The 19790-nt window shown below is 39.3% G+C and overlaps 1 protein-coding gene across 1 annotated transcript; it reads right to left on the bottom strand.

Moving 5' to 3' along the window:
- Nucleotides 1-2248: 2248 nt before the first annotated feature.
- DEPDC1B (DEP domain containing 1B) lies at nt 2249-16676 on the bottom strand. Its single transcript, XM_026035753.1, has 11 exons — nt 16579-16676; nt 15927-16192; nt 11636-11771; nt 9078-9205; nt 8517-8647; nt 7405-7452; nt 6917-7057; nt 5868-6034; nt 4175-4351; nt 3347-3532; nt 2249-3048 (listed from the first exon to the last, which is right to left on the bottom strand). The coding sequence occupies exons 1-11, from the start codon at nt 16624-16626 to the stop codon at nt 2887-2889; spliced, it is 1590 nt and encodes a 529-aa protein (XP_025891538.1). The 5' UTR covers nt 16627-16676; the 3' UTR covers nt 2249-2886.
- Between the last annotated feature and the right edge of the window lie 3114 nt (nt 16677-19790).

Genomic DNA, 19790 nt, shown 5'->3' with positions numbered 1-19790 from the left:
AGTTTGATGAGGAATAGCTCCTACTTATGAGCTCACAGGTGGATATTTAAGACTTTCTTCTTGGATGACAAAGATGAGTCTGTGTAAACTGTGAAAGCAACCAAAACGCTGTAGCACTTAATTCAGGGTGGCTCTTCAGGAAAACGTCACTGACATGGACAAAAGAACACTTGGCTTATGGCCCTTGCGTCGTTCAAGAGCAATAAGCCCAAAAGAGGTCAACCTGTTCCATTTTGGACCTATAGACAATATAGGGCTTTAATGAAAAAGTTAAAAAAGGAAGTTTCTATGACTATAGCTTACAAACTAACCTTCTAGAAGCCACCCTTCTTTCACCCTCCACCCTCAAGGAAATAAGCAAACGTACTTATTTTGTTCCTACCATTGTCCTCTGGCACCCGTGCAGTCGGTCCAGTCATAAAGGCGTGTATGAAATATAAACAGTAGCCATAGTCACGTATCTTCTGCTATTGCTATGATAAGCTTTCATGCCTCCAAGCTTGAGCAAGTTAAAATGATTTTGGATATAGTTCTCTATAGACCCTTGGAGCTTTTTTGGTTGGTATGGGAATTATAAAAAGAGGCAGAATTGTTTTATTTATTTATTACCACAGTCAAGAAGGGAATTATTTGAAATGAAAAGGCATTTGACTCATAGAAGCATTTGACTCAGTTTCTTCTCAGGGAATCTAATTGGTAAACTAAAGTTTAAATTTGAGTTTAAATTCCAAATAAATACAACTACGTAAAAAATATTGCTTAAATCAAGCTAAGGAAAACTAAGAATGAGAGAGGAGGGAGAAAAAAAAAAAAGGAGGAACAATGGGAATAAAAGATCCAGGGCAATCCTAAAAGGCTTGTCTGTAAACAGAAATTATTTTTTTATGACTAATAGATTGGCTTCTACCTCTCCTCTGCAGAAAAGGTGAGGTCAGTGTTGCCTTAGTCCGAGTTTGCACTTTTTAAGCACAGGTAAACCCTTCCTACTAGCCTAACTCATTACTGTACTTCATGGATTAATGATAGTTTAATTTCAATTGTACCTAAGCATATATAGAAGACTAGAGCAAATATCAAAGTATTACTTCTGCTTAATTTAAGATTATTGAAATGAAACTCAAGTATAACTGATGTGTGAAAATCACAGAAGCCCAGAATTGTTGGGGTTTGAAAGAGACCTCTAGAGATCATCTAGTTCCACGTCCCTGCTCCAGCAGGGACACCCAGAGCACAGGACACAGGGCAGCATCCAGGCAGGTTGGGAAGATCTCCAGAGAAGGAGACTCCACAACCTGCCTGGGCAGCCTGTGCCAGGGCTCTGGCACCCTCACAGTGAAGAAGCTCTTCCTCACATGCAGATGGAACTTCCTGTGTTTCAACTTATCCCCATTGCCCCTTGTCCTGTCACTGGCCAGCACTGGGAAGAGTTTGGCCCCTTCCTCCCTACGTTCTCTCCTTAGGTATTTGTACGTGTCGATCAGATCTCCTCTCACTCTTCCCTAGACTAAACAGGTCCAGCTTGCTCAGTCTCTCCTCAAACAAGAGATGCTCCCCTCCCTTCCATCTTCTTGGTCGCTCTCTGCTAGACCCTCTATAGAGGCTCCACATCCCTCTTGTGCTGGGGAGCCCAGGATTGCACCCAATATTCCAGACGCAGCCTCACCAGGGCTGAGCAGAGGGCCAGGATTCCCTCCCTCGACCTGCTGGCAACATCCTCCCACCGCAAGCCGGGATCCCTGACCATGAGGACACGCTGCTGGCTCATCAAAAGCACAACGCCTAAGGAATATTCCAATCTACTAACCCAATGTAACCTTGAAACTCATTGACTAGGTACGAGTTCAAAGTGAAAATGCTCTCAGTGTTGCATTACAGAATAGTCGGTGCTTATTAGAATTTCGGATAAAAGTTTGATGAGACGTCAGCTACCTTCTCACCTGCACAGAATCTACTTGGGGGATTCAATACGGGAAATGCTCACTGAAAATCCAATGCATAACATGAAACCACCACTAGGTAAATATTTGAAAAAGTTAATGCTTTAATAGTTCAGAAGTGCTGTCTGAACCAATCAAGCTACACATAGTCAAGTTACAGATACAGTGTATTTCATAACACAAAAAGCGTGACATATCCTTTAAAGCTACTTGCACATTCGCCTTCCTTTCCAGAGGAAGTGCAACGCTGCTTTGGATTTTTTTTTGATTAAGTGTGAAATTTCTTTTAGATAAATGTTCAATTTTGAAAAGGAATACTTGGTAAGAGGTACGGTAATGGCTTTAAGAACTTGAGTTCAAACTATAAGAGTTAATCAAACTTCAGCAGGAGTTGACTCAAGCTGTAACCTACCACATAAAACAGGAAAATTAGGACAAGTTTTCACACTTACCTGAAATGAGCCTTATGTATCAAGTACAGCACTATCAAGTACACAACAAACTACAAAATCCAGTGTTTCATACATATTCATATACAACACATTACTTTCTCAAATTATATGAGAACAAATACAGTCCAGTTTATACAAAAGACTTACTTTCAAGGGGAATCATGTTCTTTACCAAACACTAACAGTACGTCCAAGAAAAACATATTTAGAGCATCAAAGGATGGTTGGAAAACAGTCAATGTGTTACCATCCACACAGATTAACCATCTCTTTTTTTCCCTCAAAAAAAAGCTATTAAAAATGATTTACAATAATACTGTAAAAGGTTCACATTTCTACCTCCTCAGTACTTGCCTCCTCTTTTGATCTATTCTACTGTGCCAGCAGTAGAACTACTACTCCAGTAGTTTGAGTAATTACATGCTAGTCATGTTCCTTTTGCAGAATAGCCATCAATAATATGCTTGGATTCCGCTTGCTGCTGAATTACCAGCCATTTACATCCGAAAGCTTCTGGTTCTGTGAAAGGGTTGAAAAGGCTTTTTTAAGGCCCACATCAGTATCGGTGGCTTCTGTTTATTTTTTTCTGGAAATAGCACTGCTTCAGCTTCAGGAGTAGGAAATCGTACTCTATACACTTCAGGGTAAGATTTCTGAAACTAGAAAAATACAATAATATAAAATGAAGAATATACTTCAAAACTTAACATTAAAGTGCCACTTCCACTTATGGAATATGAAAATACAGATTCTACTGCACTCTATATACATCTACTGGAGACACTCTACATCCATCTATATAGAGAGACAAGTGTTATTTTCCAATATGGTTTCACTCATCGCAATACCTCTATTCTAAATAATATAAAAAAAACCCTAAGAATATTACAAAAAAAATCTAAGAGTTATAGATATCTAGTTTTCAAGAGAAACTAAGACTGTAAAAGAATTATTTACTTGTTTGAGTTTCTTCTTCTTGTCTTTGACAGATATTTCTTTATTCATTGCAATTTCTTCCAATAAAGCTACCAGTGGTTCTTGAGAGCCATTTGCCCTTTGGGATTCAAATTCATCTGTGCTGATTTGGTGACAAAATGATGGAGCAGGAAAAGTTGCATCAGTGTCAGCTCCAGGATATTTTATCTGAAGAAAATAAGCATATTAATTCTAGAATAAATTTGGAAGAAGAGGCTTAATCAAGTGGACCAAGTCCCTAAATGAAAATAAGATATAAAGACCTGAGGCTCTGCTTCATGTCTCTTCCACTGGTGAGTTCTAGCAAGTCAGAAAACACGACACCAAGAAAGCTTGCCTCATTTTTGTAAACACCTAAAGTGACTAGCCATTATGGTACAAATTAAGGAAGAAAACAAAAGGAAGCAGCTTTGAAGAAAAATAAAATATTGGGGAAAATGAAAAAAAACTACAGAAAAGTTGAGTAAATAAGGAAAGCTCTCCCCGAAAAACAGAACATTAATGGAAACACTCAATACCCTGTACAGTTTTTCTTCAGTACCATAAATTTCACAGATCAGGACTCCATTCCCTGAAGATATAGTTGACCAACAACAGGACATGCTTAGGTGTTCTTGTCTCTAAACAGCCCATGATCTGCTCAGTTTAGTTAAAATACATACTTGTGATTGATGGACAGCAGTGAAAATTAATTAGCTCTGCATATACTAGCAAAGATAAAAATCTTTAAAATCTGTCAGGCTTTCAAGAACAGAAGGATAAGTTTGTTACTAAAGCACAAAAAACAAGACTTCTCTACTAGACACCTACTTGGACTCTTTGGAGATGTACAACATGCTCCTCCACAGAAGCTTTTAAGGAAGAAGGGATGTTTAGGATTTCTTGATAATTGTCCATGAGAAAAGACACTAGTTTAGCAGCAAGCAGTTCATCCAAGTCTATTTCATCCTTTGAGCAGAGGATACAACGAGAAAACGCCTGAACCATCTAAGGAGAAGGAAAAAAAAAAAAAAAAAAGGATTTACTTTTCTATTAATAGGGGAAAAAGTGGTGAGACAGTATTAAATAGGTGATATTTTAAGATAAAGATTTCCAAAGTTCCAAAGTAAAAACTCACCATATTTCCAATACATCAACATATTAAAATAAAGAGAGTATTGTACAGCAACACAGTACAAGTGGACTAATGACATGTCTTGCTGCAAATACATATAATGGCTAGGTCCATTTTTTGCTCAGAGTTTGGCTGAATAGCCATTTTCCTTGGCTTTCCCCATTAAACAGGGCACAAGTTTCAAAGATTGAAAAATGACAAAGCAATTTTTTAGAAGCATATAACAATGTCATAATTTTCAAATACTAAGGTAAGTGAAGTTCAGGTCCAGCTCACTTTATGCAGTCTCAGGCTCAGCTATTCAGGCTAGAGAATTACTTGTAAGAGTTTTCTGATGGAATATAAGTCACTAACATTTTAAGCACAGAAGGCAAACAAAGTGTTGGTTTTCTGCCATGTGTCATAGATATTATATTCTGCAGCAAAAATACTTAGCATGAAGTACACGAGTGGTAAAGGAATCATTTCTAAAAATAACATGTAGATTATAGCAATTTTAATCAAGTATATTTATAGTTAATTAAATTATAACCTTAGCAGACAAGAATTTAATTATTCTAATCAAATACCGTTCATAGTTAATTAAAATCTTAATTGATATAGAACAAATTTAGGTTCATGCGTGCAACTATGATTTTTGTGGAGTGACTACTGTTTTGTTTTCTGCTGCCCTTTCCCCTGAAGGGGCTTTGAGAGTTAACCGTAAAGAAAGAGGTTTCTAAGACAGATGGAATCTCTGTAAATTATGCCTAGCACAATAAATACCAATTTGACTTTGTCATAACATGCTGTTGCAAACATCAGTGCTAACTCCACAAATAGTTCTGTAGAAAAAGCATTAACATAAGCTAGGGCTTTGACGAAACTTGATTAAAATGACTCTCAGAGACGAATATTTTTGAAGTTAAGTGATATACAGAATTAGGAAATAATTTTATCTGGTAGGATGTTTTTAAAACGGTATAGAACAAGTAAATCAAAACCAGAATATTCGGCTACTTCCTTTTAATTATGACTGAAACAAGCAGTATTTTTCCTTGTCGTCTTCTCACTTTCTGCAGTGAGAAATAAAGTTAGAGACCTCACCTTCTGTTATATTTTATTTTTTCCACACTTAATCTGTCCAAATCTCACTAGTCTGTGAGGAAAACCAGTTGAGATGTTACTTTCAGAGATAGAGAAACCTCAAAATTCTGAGCTCATTCCTTATTTGTTTGCATCTTAAAGACACCTTGATTTTTCCAAATTCAAAGTAGCTTTTCACATAGTTGGAGTAGAACTCTTTAGTGAACAGGCAAGGTGTATTTCCCATTCATTCTCCAGTAAGAACCTTTTATCTAAGCTACTCCAGAAGTGCTGTCTAGAGTCTTTGTCTAAGACTATACATACCAAGGTTCTGGTTGTCACCGATTCAGAAAGAGGTGGCAAGTCCTTGTTAAAGCTAATTCTTGCCATCATCCTCACCAATAGCTGCAGTTTTTTCCGGTTTTCTGGAGGTAGCAGGAGACAGGAAATCTGAAGAGCTTCTATGACCTTGCTGTGCTTTTGCAGTAGACCTGAAGTATAGGAGATGAGAAAACTCAGCGACATTTGAGAATTTAACTTTTTCCTAACTTTTGAAATACATTTCTCAAACCGTCCTCTGAAATTCCTTCTCTACTTTTTTAATACTCTGCTAAAACTCAAGTCACCAAAAACATCCAGGAAGACACCCCTGGAATTAGAATCAATTCACACTATGCACTTTAAGTGCTTTCAAGTCTTCCTTTCAATATGCAGGGCAATATTAATAACCATAACCTATATCTCTGGATATTAGCAAAAATCCAGGGTACTACAGTAAGCTGGATTCATCTGTCATTTTTTTTTTTTTTCCTCCTCCTCCCATATCTCACGATCTGGGTCATTAACAAAGCTGTTCAATGGCAGTTCCCCAGTGTCGATCCCAGGAGTACTCTACTAGTGACTGGCCTCCAGCTGGACTTTACGTGTCTGCTGATGACAACTCTCTGAGCCTAGCTGGGCAATCTCCACCTCACCATCCATGTACGTTGTTAAAATAAGAACAAAAAAGCGCAATAGTAAGCACGCAGCCAAAAGTGACGGTACTCAAAAAACCATAGTAAAGCATTGTAACCAACTGCATTTTCAGAGCAAAGCTGTTTTAAAGTTCAAAGGAAGATTTTGGCATGCATACTGGTACATATGTTTACAAGTGGCACTAAGGAATTACTAGTCATAATAAAGATGCTACAGAAAGAATCATTTCAACCCATACAAATGTTAGTATGTTCAATAAACTTAAATAATAAACACTTCTGTGCATATGCAGAATGGATAGAACTAGTCCGAAAGCAATTTCTGACACTTGGTATGGTATATTAATCCACAAAAGTTAATTCAAAAGGACCCTTGTGGTTACATGCCTTACTACTCACCTAACACGCTGACAAAAACGTCAAAAAGATGGAACGTGAGAAGAGGCTCTTTCATCTGGCCAAAGTAGTCTGCTATAGTTTTGAAGACATCTCTCTCAAAGCCTGAATACGTAGGCTGCTTCAAATCCGAGCAGCTCGGCCCTAAGGAAAAAAAATAACATAATTTCATGGGCAGCTACCAGCAAGATTGTTTTCTATTCTAGTCAATAGAAATGTAACTTCAAGTAGAAGAGTCATTATTCAAAGTTATATTACGCTTACATTTCAACAGACTTGGTGAAAACATATACAACAAATAAGTATGAATAACTGTTAAACACTTCACATTTCAGAGAAATAGGCTACAGTAACAGGAGAACATACAGTGGTAGGTCTTTCCAACTGCTCTCTAGTCCACAATCAGAAAATAAAGAATAGTTAATTTTGGATATAAGAGATATTTTATGAAGTGGTAGAGGTGCAAGTTTTTTTTTTCTTAATATACTTACAATTTGCTAGGCATTTCATTGCTGACAATATCCAGTGAGGTAATTCCTCTGCATAGGGGAGAAGAGGAATAAATTAAAGGAAGGGGCGGGGGGGGGGAGGGAAGAAAAAAAGAGAATTTAGTTGTTAAACTAAAATAAATCTGAAGTTGAAGGATCTTCTATTTTAGAAAGTGTCTCTAATTCGAAGCTGAGTAATTAAACAGGCAAGTTATCTCCTAACATAGAAATATCTTCTATTAGCTCTAGTCAGATCTACACTTTCAGATCTACACCTCCAATACACAATAACAATCACTTGCACCTATTGCCCTTGCAGCTCAATCTGCAAAATGGATCCTATTAAGAAACTCTTTATCTGTCTTTCAAAAATTAGCCGAAGTAGTTCAAATTACACATTCAACAGGGCTTTACAGTCAAGTGTTTGCTTTGCGCTGAAGTTGCGCTCACAAATCCAGTTCTCAAGGGAGGGAGGTTATACTCTTGAACTGTCCAAATGTCTGTAAAATGAATACATACACTCTGGATATGCTTTTATTCACAGACTAAACCACATTCTAATCTGATATTTTACTTCTTTACCCATCTCACAGAAAATATAGTATCAACAATATCTAAAGTAATATATGACAGCAGCAAAGAGGCTTCAGTTTCTTCCTGATGCATCAAAAAGGATTTAAACTTGGCACTAAATTTCAAAATGAACACATTGATTGAAGATGCAAAACTGAGAAATATTTAAGCCCCTCTCAGTGTATTTTTGATGCTTTCTCAATTTATGATACACATGGACCTCACGTAGCCCCCTCCGATTCAGGTATAGCCAAGGCTTGGGCTGACAAAGCCAGTCTAAACGAGTATAATCCCCATCCTCATCATTGAAGACTTGCTGCTTTCAGCAGTGTTAGAATATGTTGGAGATGGCAAAAACATGGAAGAATGAATACAGCCTCCCAACAGGAGATAGAGAGGACAAAGATGGATTATTTCATAAAAACTCTAGTATAGATGTGGTTATAAATACAAAGATGCTACACATTAATTTAGTTAATACATTTTTATATTAGCAAATTACTACTACAAAAAAGTTAAATAGAAATGTCTGAAATACTCACTTGATTTATCTTCTAAAATGACAATGCCTTGCTTATTGACACTGTACACATTTTGAACAATATGCTTAGCATTCACAAGCTTTGTGTCTAGCACTTCCTCCAGAGAATCCAAACCTAAAGTCTTTTGTAAGCTGTAAAAATATATAGACATATAGTTCATACATCATCTAGTCTAAAAGTGACAAACAGGTAATAATCAGTGTAGATACAGCTCTGAAAGAGACCTTATTGTTTTAGCATGTAGATGTGTTGCAGAAATACATATTTATTTTTACAGGAAAAGCTTTTACTGGTCTAGAGTAATGCCTTTAAATTCCTATAGGATATTCCTTCTAGAAATAGTAAACACCGTCTCAGTCTTACAAAGTCTTTTGCATTCATGATCAGCTGATCCATTTCTTGCATTCCCAGGCTAAATATTGCACTAAATAAATCATGTTCTACGACACAATGAACTACAGGAGGCAAGTGGATGAATTAACAAATGTGAGCAGAGAAGTCTGAGAACACAGGCGTACCGTGCAGGATTAGTGCAGCAGTAGGTGACTCAAGCCCACTCACCGTGTCAACGTCATGGATTTCCAGATCTCTTCTATATTTGCCTGTGTCAGCTCTCTGCGATACATAAACTTGCCTGCTGGCACTTCTCCTATAGCTATACTGTGACGTTTATACCACATTTCAGAGTTCTGAAATCAGAAAAAAACATTTTAGATAATATTTTTATAAATATTATATCATATAGTACATCTATTGAATAGTGTGTTTTCTAAGTACTTTATATAATCGAAAGCTCTAGTTCACCATGTTGCAAGTATTTATGTTTTGAAAACACAAAGCATCTTTGCCTCATGAAATTTTGTCCAAAGTCAGAAAAAATGCCTCAGAACAGCGCTTAAAATTCAGGAGTCCTATATTCAGATTCAAATCCAGTCCTACATTCAGATTCGCTGTGTGCTTAAAGTCTGTTCAAGACACTTGTTCTCCACCACCATTTATATGAGAAATTATTGAAGAATTATTAGCCAACGCTGATATTTATTCTTATTCAGCATACACCAATTGTAACTAAATAGTAAATTCTTCAGGAAGATTTTACACAGGAAGAACTTCTAATCCCACCTCCATTACTGAAGACTGTCAGGAACACATCAGTACACGCATTAAATCAGCAGTACATTTTTCCAAGCTCCTGATCACTTCATAAGCACCTTTGGTTCACACCACAGATTAGGCCTCAAAGCATGTTAACAAGATGTCCAAAACTAAACCCAAAAACGCAGTCAAGGAAAGCGCTTGCTTACTCCAACCAATAGTCTCTCAGTCACTCCACAGTACCAGATTAAGGAAGTTTGAAACAGGTAACAACCTCTGAAATGCTTGTGGTGGGAGATAACTAGTTCCCTAAACGTATTTGTATATGAATGTGGAATAACTGGTTCCCTAAACATATTCAGAACATGTGTGTAATTGATACCCTGATATATCATTATGATATATAAAATATTCAGATACCACGGCATTTTAAGACACTGGTACTTTCAGATACTTGTCCACCTTTCTACTGGAAGACAGCTGAAGGCTGTAACATCTTCAAAGAGCAGCAGTGACTAAGAAACTTGTGTTCTTTTAATCTCCATTTGGCATCCTCTTCTCTTCCTTCCCTGCAAATCATCTCAAGTTTGAAGTGCCATGATTATCTCTCCTCTAGAGAGAGAGATTCATCTCCTCCTCATCTCCATTCATTCTTTGTCCTGTGGCTTTACAATAAATTGAGATCCAAAATTGCTGAGTGCTTTTCTCCCCTTTGTCCTGGGCCACATGTTTCCCTGTGTTTCCCTTTCCTCATGTTCTTTCCCTTTCATTAGCTTCAGCCCACACGATTTGCGTCCTGGTTTGACTGAAATCAAATCAGAGAAGAAACAACAACAACTGCCAAAATAAACAAAACCTTTCCAGCTAACTCAGCTCACTGAACCATCTCACCATGTGGCCCACACAGTTAGGAACTGGTACAGGGAAAATGGCAAAAATGCCTAAATGAAGACGGAAATCAAGTCTACAGACTCAGATGAATATATACTTATATGGAATTACAGGCAGGCAGCTCAAATTCCACTTTTCTTCAGAAAAGGACCACGGATTAATGTCATTCAAATGAATAGGTCACATCTTGCAACACAGAAGCACAGGTTTTAAACAGTAACATCCTAGAATTTCCTCTTGTCCTGGGAAATGCTACATGGAGAGACATATGCTGTGAAATAGGCATATTACTTCAAGACAGAAACCTTCTATATATGAAGGGTACAGAATTGCATGTAAAGAATTGAATTCCAAATACTGAGTACCTATTGATTCATGACTTCTAGATGCCCAGCCAAATAGTAGGAGCTACTTTTTCAGACTGACTAATGATAATCAAGAAATCCAGGGCAAATGTGCTGCACTGAAGAGCATTAATAGCAAAAGACAACTACAAGAAGTCCCTCCAGTTTACAAAAAGCCTGAGTACACACACACACACACACACACACACACACACAGAGAGAGAGAGAAAGATAATCCTGAAGAAAGGGTTTAGGACAGGTGTAACTGTCAAGGTCTAGGCTTCTAAGTTGTTAAGGGTGTAAGAGATGCAGCTCTGTTTTGCTAATGAAGGCAACATTTGAACAGCTTTGGAAAGGCTGGATCAATGAAGGTAAGGCCTGAGCAGGACCATTCTCCAAGCTCACAATGCCAAACAAAGAATCCAGCAGCACCTTTCATTAGTCACAAGACAGCTATTGTTATAAAGGGAATAGAAGTCCTAACAACATAATAGCTAGAGAAAGAGTAGCACTGTATAACAGTGCCACAAATGATGAATGTCAAATGCTGAGCTTAGCATGGACATGGCTACGGACACTGCCACCTGCAGCAGAAAAAACACTTAAAATCAACATCTCTGGCAAGTGATTAAGAACTACTTCCCTTAAGTTTAAAATAATAAAAGTACTTCTCATTTAACCTCACTGCCAAATATTTTGTTATCCAACTAAGATATTGTTTGTTCACTTTATTTCTATTATTTGTTTTCCCAATATGCATATGCTTGGGGAAATGAAAACAAAACCTACCATTGTGACCGATTTTACCAGGATGTGTTCTTGGGAAGCACCACTCATAGGTTCATTCCAATCTGGAAATTTAATTACTTCCTTTGTACACGAAGGTTTCTTTGGATATGGTTTCAGTGGTGAAGAAGGAGGAAACCTAAAATTAAAGAACATTTTTTAAAGCCTGTAAGTTCTGAATTACATAATTATCTTAAAGCTGTGTAGTTGGCCTTCACATGCATACATATGACAAATGCCTCAGCTCCCCAGGGTGATGTTGCCTAAGATGGATGTTGAGTGAAAGACCAAATGTCCTAAAAATAGCTTGTCTGGTCTCCAGTTGCTCCTCTAGAATCAGGTAAATCCCTTGTATAACCCATGATGCAACTAGGAACTACATATGAAAGACTAACAACCCCCTGCATCTCAAAAGACACCAGGCTGCCTAAATTCAGGCAACTGACTCGATTCTCATGAGAAGACGCCGGGTCTGTTGAAAAAACTCTAGGTAGATTCTCCCGTACCAGGTTCACATCCATATGCATCTTCCAAAGCAATGCAACACAAAGTCACGTGAGTAACATTTGGATTTAATTTGCAAGCATGCATGTGCAACAGCAAAATGTTACTTTTCTCCATGCTTTCCCTATCAAGAAATTGCTTTCCAGTAAGCCACACCATCAATAAAGCAAGCAGCACAGCTGTTCCCCAGAGGTTTAGCAATCTTGCAGTGCTATCCTCTTTGATTTTAATGCAATTCTTTAGGTTCCAAGACCTGTAAAACCTTTCCAAAACTATAAATCTTATGTACTGTTGTAGACCACATTGAGAGAGTATGCCATGACACAGACACAGTCTTTGCTATTTCTAGAAGTCTCGCTAGTTCTCATTTTCTTATTTAAAGATTGCCTAACAAGCCAAATGATGATTGGGCAATATTCATGAATGCTTCGGATATTCCAATGAGTGAATAAGAACAGATAATCACATTTGCATCCAAAGTTATTGAAAGATTTAACCACATTGTTTCTAATAAAACAGCTGTGCATGTATAGTGGCAATTATGTTAAAAATGGTAATAATTTATAAAAGAGATGAGCTCAGGTCAAGGTTTCCAGAGTAAAAATGGTCAAAGGGATTAAAAGCTGCTTGCATTTGTAACGCACACCAACCTGTATATACGAGAACTGTATTTACAGAGTAAAATTAGGAAGGCCACCAGAGGGAGCTGCCAGGACATTAAATCCCCAAATAAAGGAAGACTGGAAAAAAAAAAAGTTTAGTTGTTGAAACAAGAGAGTGGTGTGTGTTAATAAGTCACACATTAAAAATATGATTAGTCTACTGTTTATTTATATATCCTGCATAAAAAGAACGCAATTTTATTAAAAATATCAAACTTCCATTAGTAACGCAATTACCCTTTGAACTGGAAGCCGAAAAAGGACATTAAGACAACAAAAGGCTTTCCTGAAGAACAGATGAGGATGTGAATATTTGCTCATATCAGACATATTTGACAATATAAACTGATAAAGAATGGATGCATAAAATACATTACATAGGAAAATACATGAAGCAGAAACCTATATTGAGTCAAGATCAAAAGAGCCACCAGCTCTGCCAAGGCTGTTATTTGCATCACCCAAACCACATAGCAGCCCTTCATTTCACGGGAGGGAGCATCTAATCCATTTCTCCCACCTGCCTTTTTTTTTTTTTTTTTTTTGGGGCAAGGTTTTCTTCGGCTTCTCTTGAATTAAGGGTAGTTTCAGTTTGAGTGGTCAGCTCTCACAAGAGAATACTTTGACAAATACTCTACAGTGAAAAAAAATATATCAGAAGGATAAGTGCACCTTAACAAAAGATGCAGAGACTTGGGAGCCAGTATCAGAGATGTCAAGAGAAAGGCACATATGACACGGGTGGGTAATACATGTGAAAGATTTCTTTCACACAAGAAAATCTTGAATTCTGAAGAGAAAAATAACAGCTTTCCCTCAAATTCAACTACCAACTTCAACTATCCATTACTAACACAGAACACAAGAAGATACCAGATATTAGGCAGTCCAGTCCCATCACAATTTCTTTCTGTTCTTATGTATTTTTTCATTAAATAGACACTTGTAGACTAGTTGAGCTACCTAAGTTTTTATATCAAATATCATTTACCTTTAGCTTCACTCTATGTGTTTGCACAACAAGCCACAGCAAACTTGATGCTCTTGCCTATCTTTATTTAGGTCCTTAATTCCCCAAGGCTCCAGACTAAGACTGAAGAGCATTCAAAGTGTGGCTTTCTGCTTGTTTGAAAGAACTAGTTAGCATTTTAGTTTATCCAGTCTCGTAACTTTTAGGCTCTTTGGCCATTAATATCAGGTGGACAAGATAACCACGTTCTCTTTCTCGAAGAGCTGAAGTCGTGACTGCTGCCATGAGGCCCCTGCTGTCTCCTGCTCGGCTCCCACCTGCACATGCCAATATCTCGATCTATCCCATCATCTCCAGCCATGAGCCACCACACACTCACTAAGTTGTCTTAGCCAACCCATTTGCAGGACAGAACTATGCAGGTGAGGAGGGGAGAAGCACAGTGTTCATGTTAGCAACTGATCTGAGCAACTACACAGCCACAGGAACATCGAAGAAACAAGACCAGCCTGCAGGGTTTTAACACACTCTGGTAAAACTGAACAAAATGTTACCCTCAGCCACATGCTTCATTTATCTGTTTCATTTATTAACCAAATACATTGGTTATGGAATATGGACTATGACATTGAGTCTTAAGAGCATTCATTCTCTAATCATTCAAAATGCTTATGCTTATGCTCGTAGAGAGATGTCTTAATTTGAGTCTTTTGATCAACTTATTCAGCAGAAAGGCAGCGTTACTCAGAACGGATTCAGTGCTGCTTCCTTAGGAAGCCTGGATAAAGAACTGCTTTTTTTCTGAACGATGTTATGCAGAATCATGATGAACAACATAGTTAAGCAAGGGCTAGTTTGTTGCTGAACTACGTACAAATCCAAGTAAACTGAACGCCACTGGAATAAGTTTGTCAAAAAACAGAGTTGACTTCTAAACATGATTACTTTGTAGGAAAGTTTCTCAACAAGTGTCTATCGCATGCATCACAGAGTTCCTACTTTAAAGTGCTCCATGTAATAAAGTTCAGAGTAGGGAAGAGCCACGCTTAGCCTTGTTTGTAGGTCTGCCTAAAAAAGGTTAGCCATCCATCCACCCAGACCTAAAAAAGGTTAGCCACCCGCTTCACAAACAGGACAGATAAAATCATAAAGGAAGATGAGAAACTGACCCCATCCACATCAAGGGGGTTTTCAATTTTACAGCCATTTTTCAAAGACCGTATTGAGCAACCATTAAGAAAAGACTATAAAACTTCTTTAAAGAAAAGATTAACAAGCAAAAGGAAGCATTGTTGCTGACTGATTTTCCTTATTGCTCTGTTAGAGAATAGCTCCCTGTTCCTCTAGAAGGGACTCACCCCCATATTACAAAAATACATTCAATTTAAAGCACATTTTAAACTGATTCTTCAGGGAGCAGGAAAATGCAGTGACAAATTCAGAGCCCTCAACACATGGACACCTGGTCATTAACTGGACTCACAAAAAGGTAAGATCTGCTCCACTGAGACGAGGCTTCCATAACAAATAAAATTGTTTTCCCCTGATAACAAGACATCAGTTAAGAGACAAGCAGAGGTAGGTAAACATTCTTGAGGGCAAGTCATAAAACACTCTTTTTTCCCTTAACTTCTTCTTTCATCTCTTATCTAGAGGATCAATCTTTGACCCACAGTGCACAGAAAAAATGATCAATCTTGAAAGACCCTGAAATTCAGAAAAACCTTCTATTTTCTCAAAAAGAATGAAAAAGAAAATCCAAAGTTCCTGGTTAAGAGTGGAAAGAATTAAAAGCAGGCTGTATACTCGGCACTGTTCTCACGCCTACCAATATCTCCTTAGCTTATCTTAAATCAAAATGGACAAATCTAGCCTCTATTAACAACAGAATTCTTACTAGCTGATAAATGCAACAAAAGTTTTTGTTAGCATTCATAAGATGAATTCAAGTCAAGTGTGTCCCAAAACCCAAATATTAAATGACAACACTTGCATACTGCTAAGAAAAAAAAAGGAAGCAACTAGCAGGAAGGCAGAAAAAGAAACAGTGATATCATATCAAATGCATTTTACAGAAATTGCTATAAAACCGATATACAAATGTTACTACTCTGTTTTCAAAAAACAACTTTTGTGAAGTCTTTGTGAAAACATTTACCTATATAAGTGGCCATCATCTTGAAAGTCCTCTTTGCCCCATCTTCCCTTAATGTCTTCAATAACATGATTTTTCAGGAATTTTTTAAGCAGCTTAACCGTTTGACTGCGAGTGACTTCGGGGCCGAAGTTCTGATTACAGCCAAGCAGTTCGTGCAGCCAGTCCACGGCCTCCGAGGCTTTGAAACAACGCTCGTAGCTCTTGAAGCGGCACCGATGCTTCCGCAAGGGCATCCCCGAGCGAAAGAGCTCAATTATCTCGTTCCACTGCAGAAAAGGAGCAAACAAAATTGCTATGGGAGCTCTCCTGCTAGAGACTCTTTAGCCTTGCAGGGCAAAATTAAGACATGCTCAGATCGGAACGTGCAAGCACATGCACTTTCATCACCTTTTTTTCTTTATAGCACTGTTGAAATTTAAAGCTAACATTTAAGCACCTAGAATCTGCACGTAGAGGCCCGGTTTGGCAAGCTGCAGTATCAGGGCCCCCGCAGCTAAGGCTGCAGCCTGCCCCCGGCTTTGCTTGAGCAAAGGCTGCGGCCCACCCAGCGCAAGGGACATCCCCACCGCACGTGCGCTCGCCCCGGGCAGGCCGGGCGCGGCTCCCCGTGGACACGAGTGGGACCGGGACCGGAGCGGGGGGGAGCTCTCACCAGGCGCGTGGCGCGGTAGGGCCCGGGCCCCACGAGCCGCGGCTCCATGGCCAGGCCGCGCCGCCGTCTCCACGGAGACCACGCGCCGCGCCCGCCGACCGTTTGAATCGCGGCCCGCGAGGAGCCGCCTCCCGCCATTGGGCGGCGGCGCCTCACGTGACAAGCGCTCTGCCGCACGTGATTGGCCGAGAGTGCCCTCCGCCCCGCCCGCGGGGGGCTGTAACGGCCGCGCGGGGGAGTCGTTGGGGGCCGGGTAGGAGCAGGTGACGGGTTAGAACCAGAACTAGGGACGTGTAACCGGAGTGCTGCCCTGCACAGGGCTCCGAACGCACTGAGAGGCTCTGCTCTTACATAAAACGCCGTGAAAGGAGAGCTGGGAGCCACACTGGCCTCAGCCCTGCTTCTGGTAACGGCCGGAGGAGAGCATGCCTGGAAACTGTGTTACCTCACTTGTAAACCAACCCTCAGCCCCTTGTGCTTCCTACTGGATAAAAAAAAGGGCTCAGGAATAGGGCCCAGGTTTACATCTGAAAAACATTCAAGGCACCAGTGTACGTTCTCTGTGACCACCTGGATGAAAAGAATGGGTCCTTCTCCTGCTAATCCTCACAGAAAGGAAAAGTTTTCAGAAAGGTCCATTTTCAGGACCATTACAGCAGGCAGCAATCACATTCCATCTTAGCCACATCCATGAAGAGCAGCATTTCAACCCACCTCACATCAATAGATGTCCCCCTTCCTAGCAATACTGCAATTTACAATACATTTAAACATGTAAGATGGACAATTTTTGAGCAGAAAGATATGTGACTGTTGAAGCCAGGGCTATAATTGCCACAGGCTCCAACACGATGTGTACCATGGAGGGCTAGCACCTTTGGTACTGATGGCACTAGAATACTTAGGCTATGTGCAACCTCTCAATATCCACCCATACACTGCTCTGCTATAACACTCCTCTCCAACCGCCTCTAGTCGGTGTGTCAAGCAGCAAAGCAAGCTCTGTTATAGGTTGTTACAGGAGTTAAGCCCAACATTTGGGGAAAATGATTAATAAAAACAGGGTTTCTGTTTTATAGCCAAAAGGACCGTGATAGCACAACAGCTTTTAAATACAAAATGCTTGCTGCATTAACTATTTATCTTGCAGGAAAAACTTGTAAATCTACATTGCCTTTGTATTCCTATTTTTTTGACTAAGTAAAACTACAGAGGACAGAACAGCAAAATGACTGGCAGTTCTCTCCATAACATTCAAATAACTAAACCAGTGTGCAAGTAAGGAACTACGTAATAGGAACACGGAGTGGGCCTTGCTGGCAATATCCTGTACAAGCAGCAGCTTCTCTTTCTAATGCAGTTTATTACTTCTTAATTTCAAGTATCTGGCTCTAGAGGCTTTTGTTGATAGAGAGGGGACATCTCTTACCTTTTAGAAAACGTCCAGCTGGTACTGATACCTGCGTATTTATGCACTTTGAATACAAGACCTGAAGGGAGAGCTTTGTAAAATCAGAAACCAGAGGCAGGACTTCCCCCAGCACCTCGCTGCTTATCCACAGGAGTACCCAGCAATGTCCCCCTGCCCTGCAGGAGAGGCCGAGAAGCAGCCTCCAGCTCACAACTCAAATTAGCAAGATTCAGCTTTTCCCGGGAGGCCTCCCATTCCCATACCTATGTTTGGGCCCTTAGACTCCAGAAGGCCATCAACCAAGTTGTCCCTTTTCTTCACTAGTGAGTGAAGAAAAACTTTCATTTGGGAAAACATATAAAAAAATGGGGAGCACTCAAGCTCTAACAACAAGAGGCAAGTTCTGTGCAGTGGCTTGAATGAACAGCGGTAGGTGCCTACCCTGGAACCCAAGAACACACAACCTTGAGCTGGAGCTCCACACTTATGGCCAGCGATCACAACGGCCACTGGCAGCCAGGGTGGCCCCCAGGCAGCATCCCGGCTATCCCGGCTTCCGCACCCCGCCACGGAGCCTCAACTGGGGGAAGAGGATTCTAGCATCAAGCAGCTAAAAATGAGGGGGTTGCAATAGGCACCTCAAGTGAAGTGTTTCCTGGGATTTAATTTTCAGTCTGCCACAACCTTTGATAGCTGCAGGGATTAAACAGTAGAGAGATAAAATATAAATTACTTTATTTGTTTTATAAAGGAGACTCATAGGTAACTTTGTAAGAAACCATTTGCAACTCATGTCCAAGATAAAGAGTAAATTCTTTCAGCGTTAACAGAACACAATAAATGTCAGTATTGCCATAAAAGTATCCAGGTAGCAAAATTTACTTTCTTGGAATTGTGCAACAGGAAGGCAATTCAAAAATCCCTGAAAGTTTAAGGTATTTGAAAATCCCATACATCCAATCAGGTACAAAGCACCAAGAAACAAAATAAAACAAAAAAAAATGACAAGCTTCTTTTTTGTTAGCACTAAGCATAATAGAAATACCTATCATAATAGTACATTTAAATACAACATTTTCCTTTAAACTTCGTTAACATCTCATTTACAGGCCTGTTGCATACAGTATTTCCTTAATAAACCCGCAGTGTAAGTGCAACTTCCACACATCTAAGTAGGTCCTTGAATTTCTGCACATGTGACACTAGCGACCTGCCTAGCCAAGGAAACCAACATGTTGGTTGATTCTGTATGGGCTGCAGTGCAGCCCCATGAGCACTGCTTGCCCCACTGGCCCTCTCAATAGTCCAGAGAAGGGCATGTGTCTTTTTACCAAGCACCAGAGAGCAGAGGCAGAGTGCTATTAATGAGGAAACATTAACATGGAGTTGCTAGAAAACAAACTTTTTGAGGAATATATTTCAGTACATGAAGGGAATGGGGGAGAACAGCACGGGACAATCATACCAGCTGCCATCTAGGCTTCAATCAAACTCTGTTTCTTTAAAAAAAGTTTCTGGAAGACTAAGATTTTGGCTATTGAATTACAAGATTTTTTCCCCCTAAACATTCTAGCCTACCAAGAGGAAAATATATTTGCAGACATATAAAGTAATAACAATAATATTTCGATAATTTATTGAACAAAGCAGTAGGATTTTTTTGATCATTACACATAACATTCGAATAGCGGTCAGAAAATGTTTAAATTAGTAGGTGTTTCCTGCACTTAGGGTAATCTTGAATGCGTATAAATTTCCTATATGAAATGATTTAATGTATTTTAGTAAAATAGGGTATATC

The sequence above is a fragment of the Nothoprocta perdicaria genome, unplaced genomic scaffold (assembly GCF_003342845.1).
Source record: "Nothoprocta perdicaria isolate Ctin4 unplaced genomic scaffold, notPer1 scaffold_1, whole genome shotgun sequence".
In the NCBI taxonomy this organism is placed as follows: domain Eukaryota; kingdom Metazoa; phylum Chordata; class Aves; order Tinamiformes; family Tinamidae; genus Nothoprocta; species Nothoprocta perdicaria.
The sequence above is the reverse complement of the archived record's forward strand: the minus strand, read 5'-3'. Positions and strand labels throughout refer to the sequence as shown.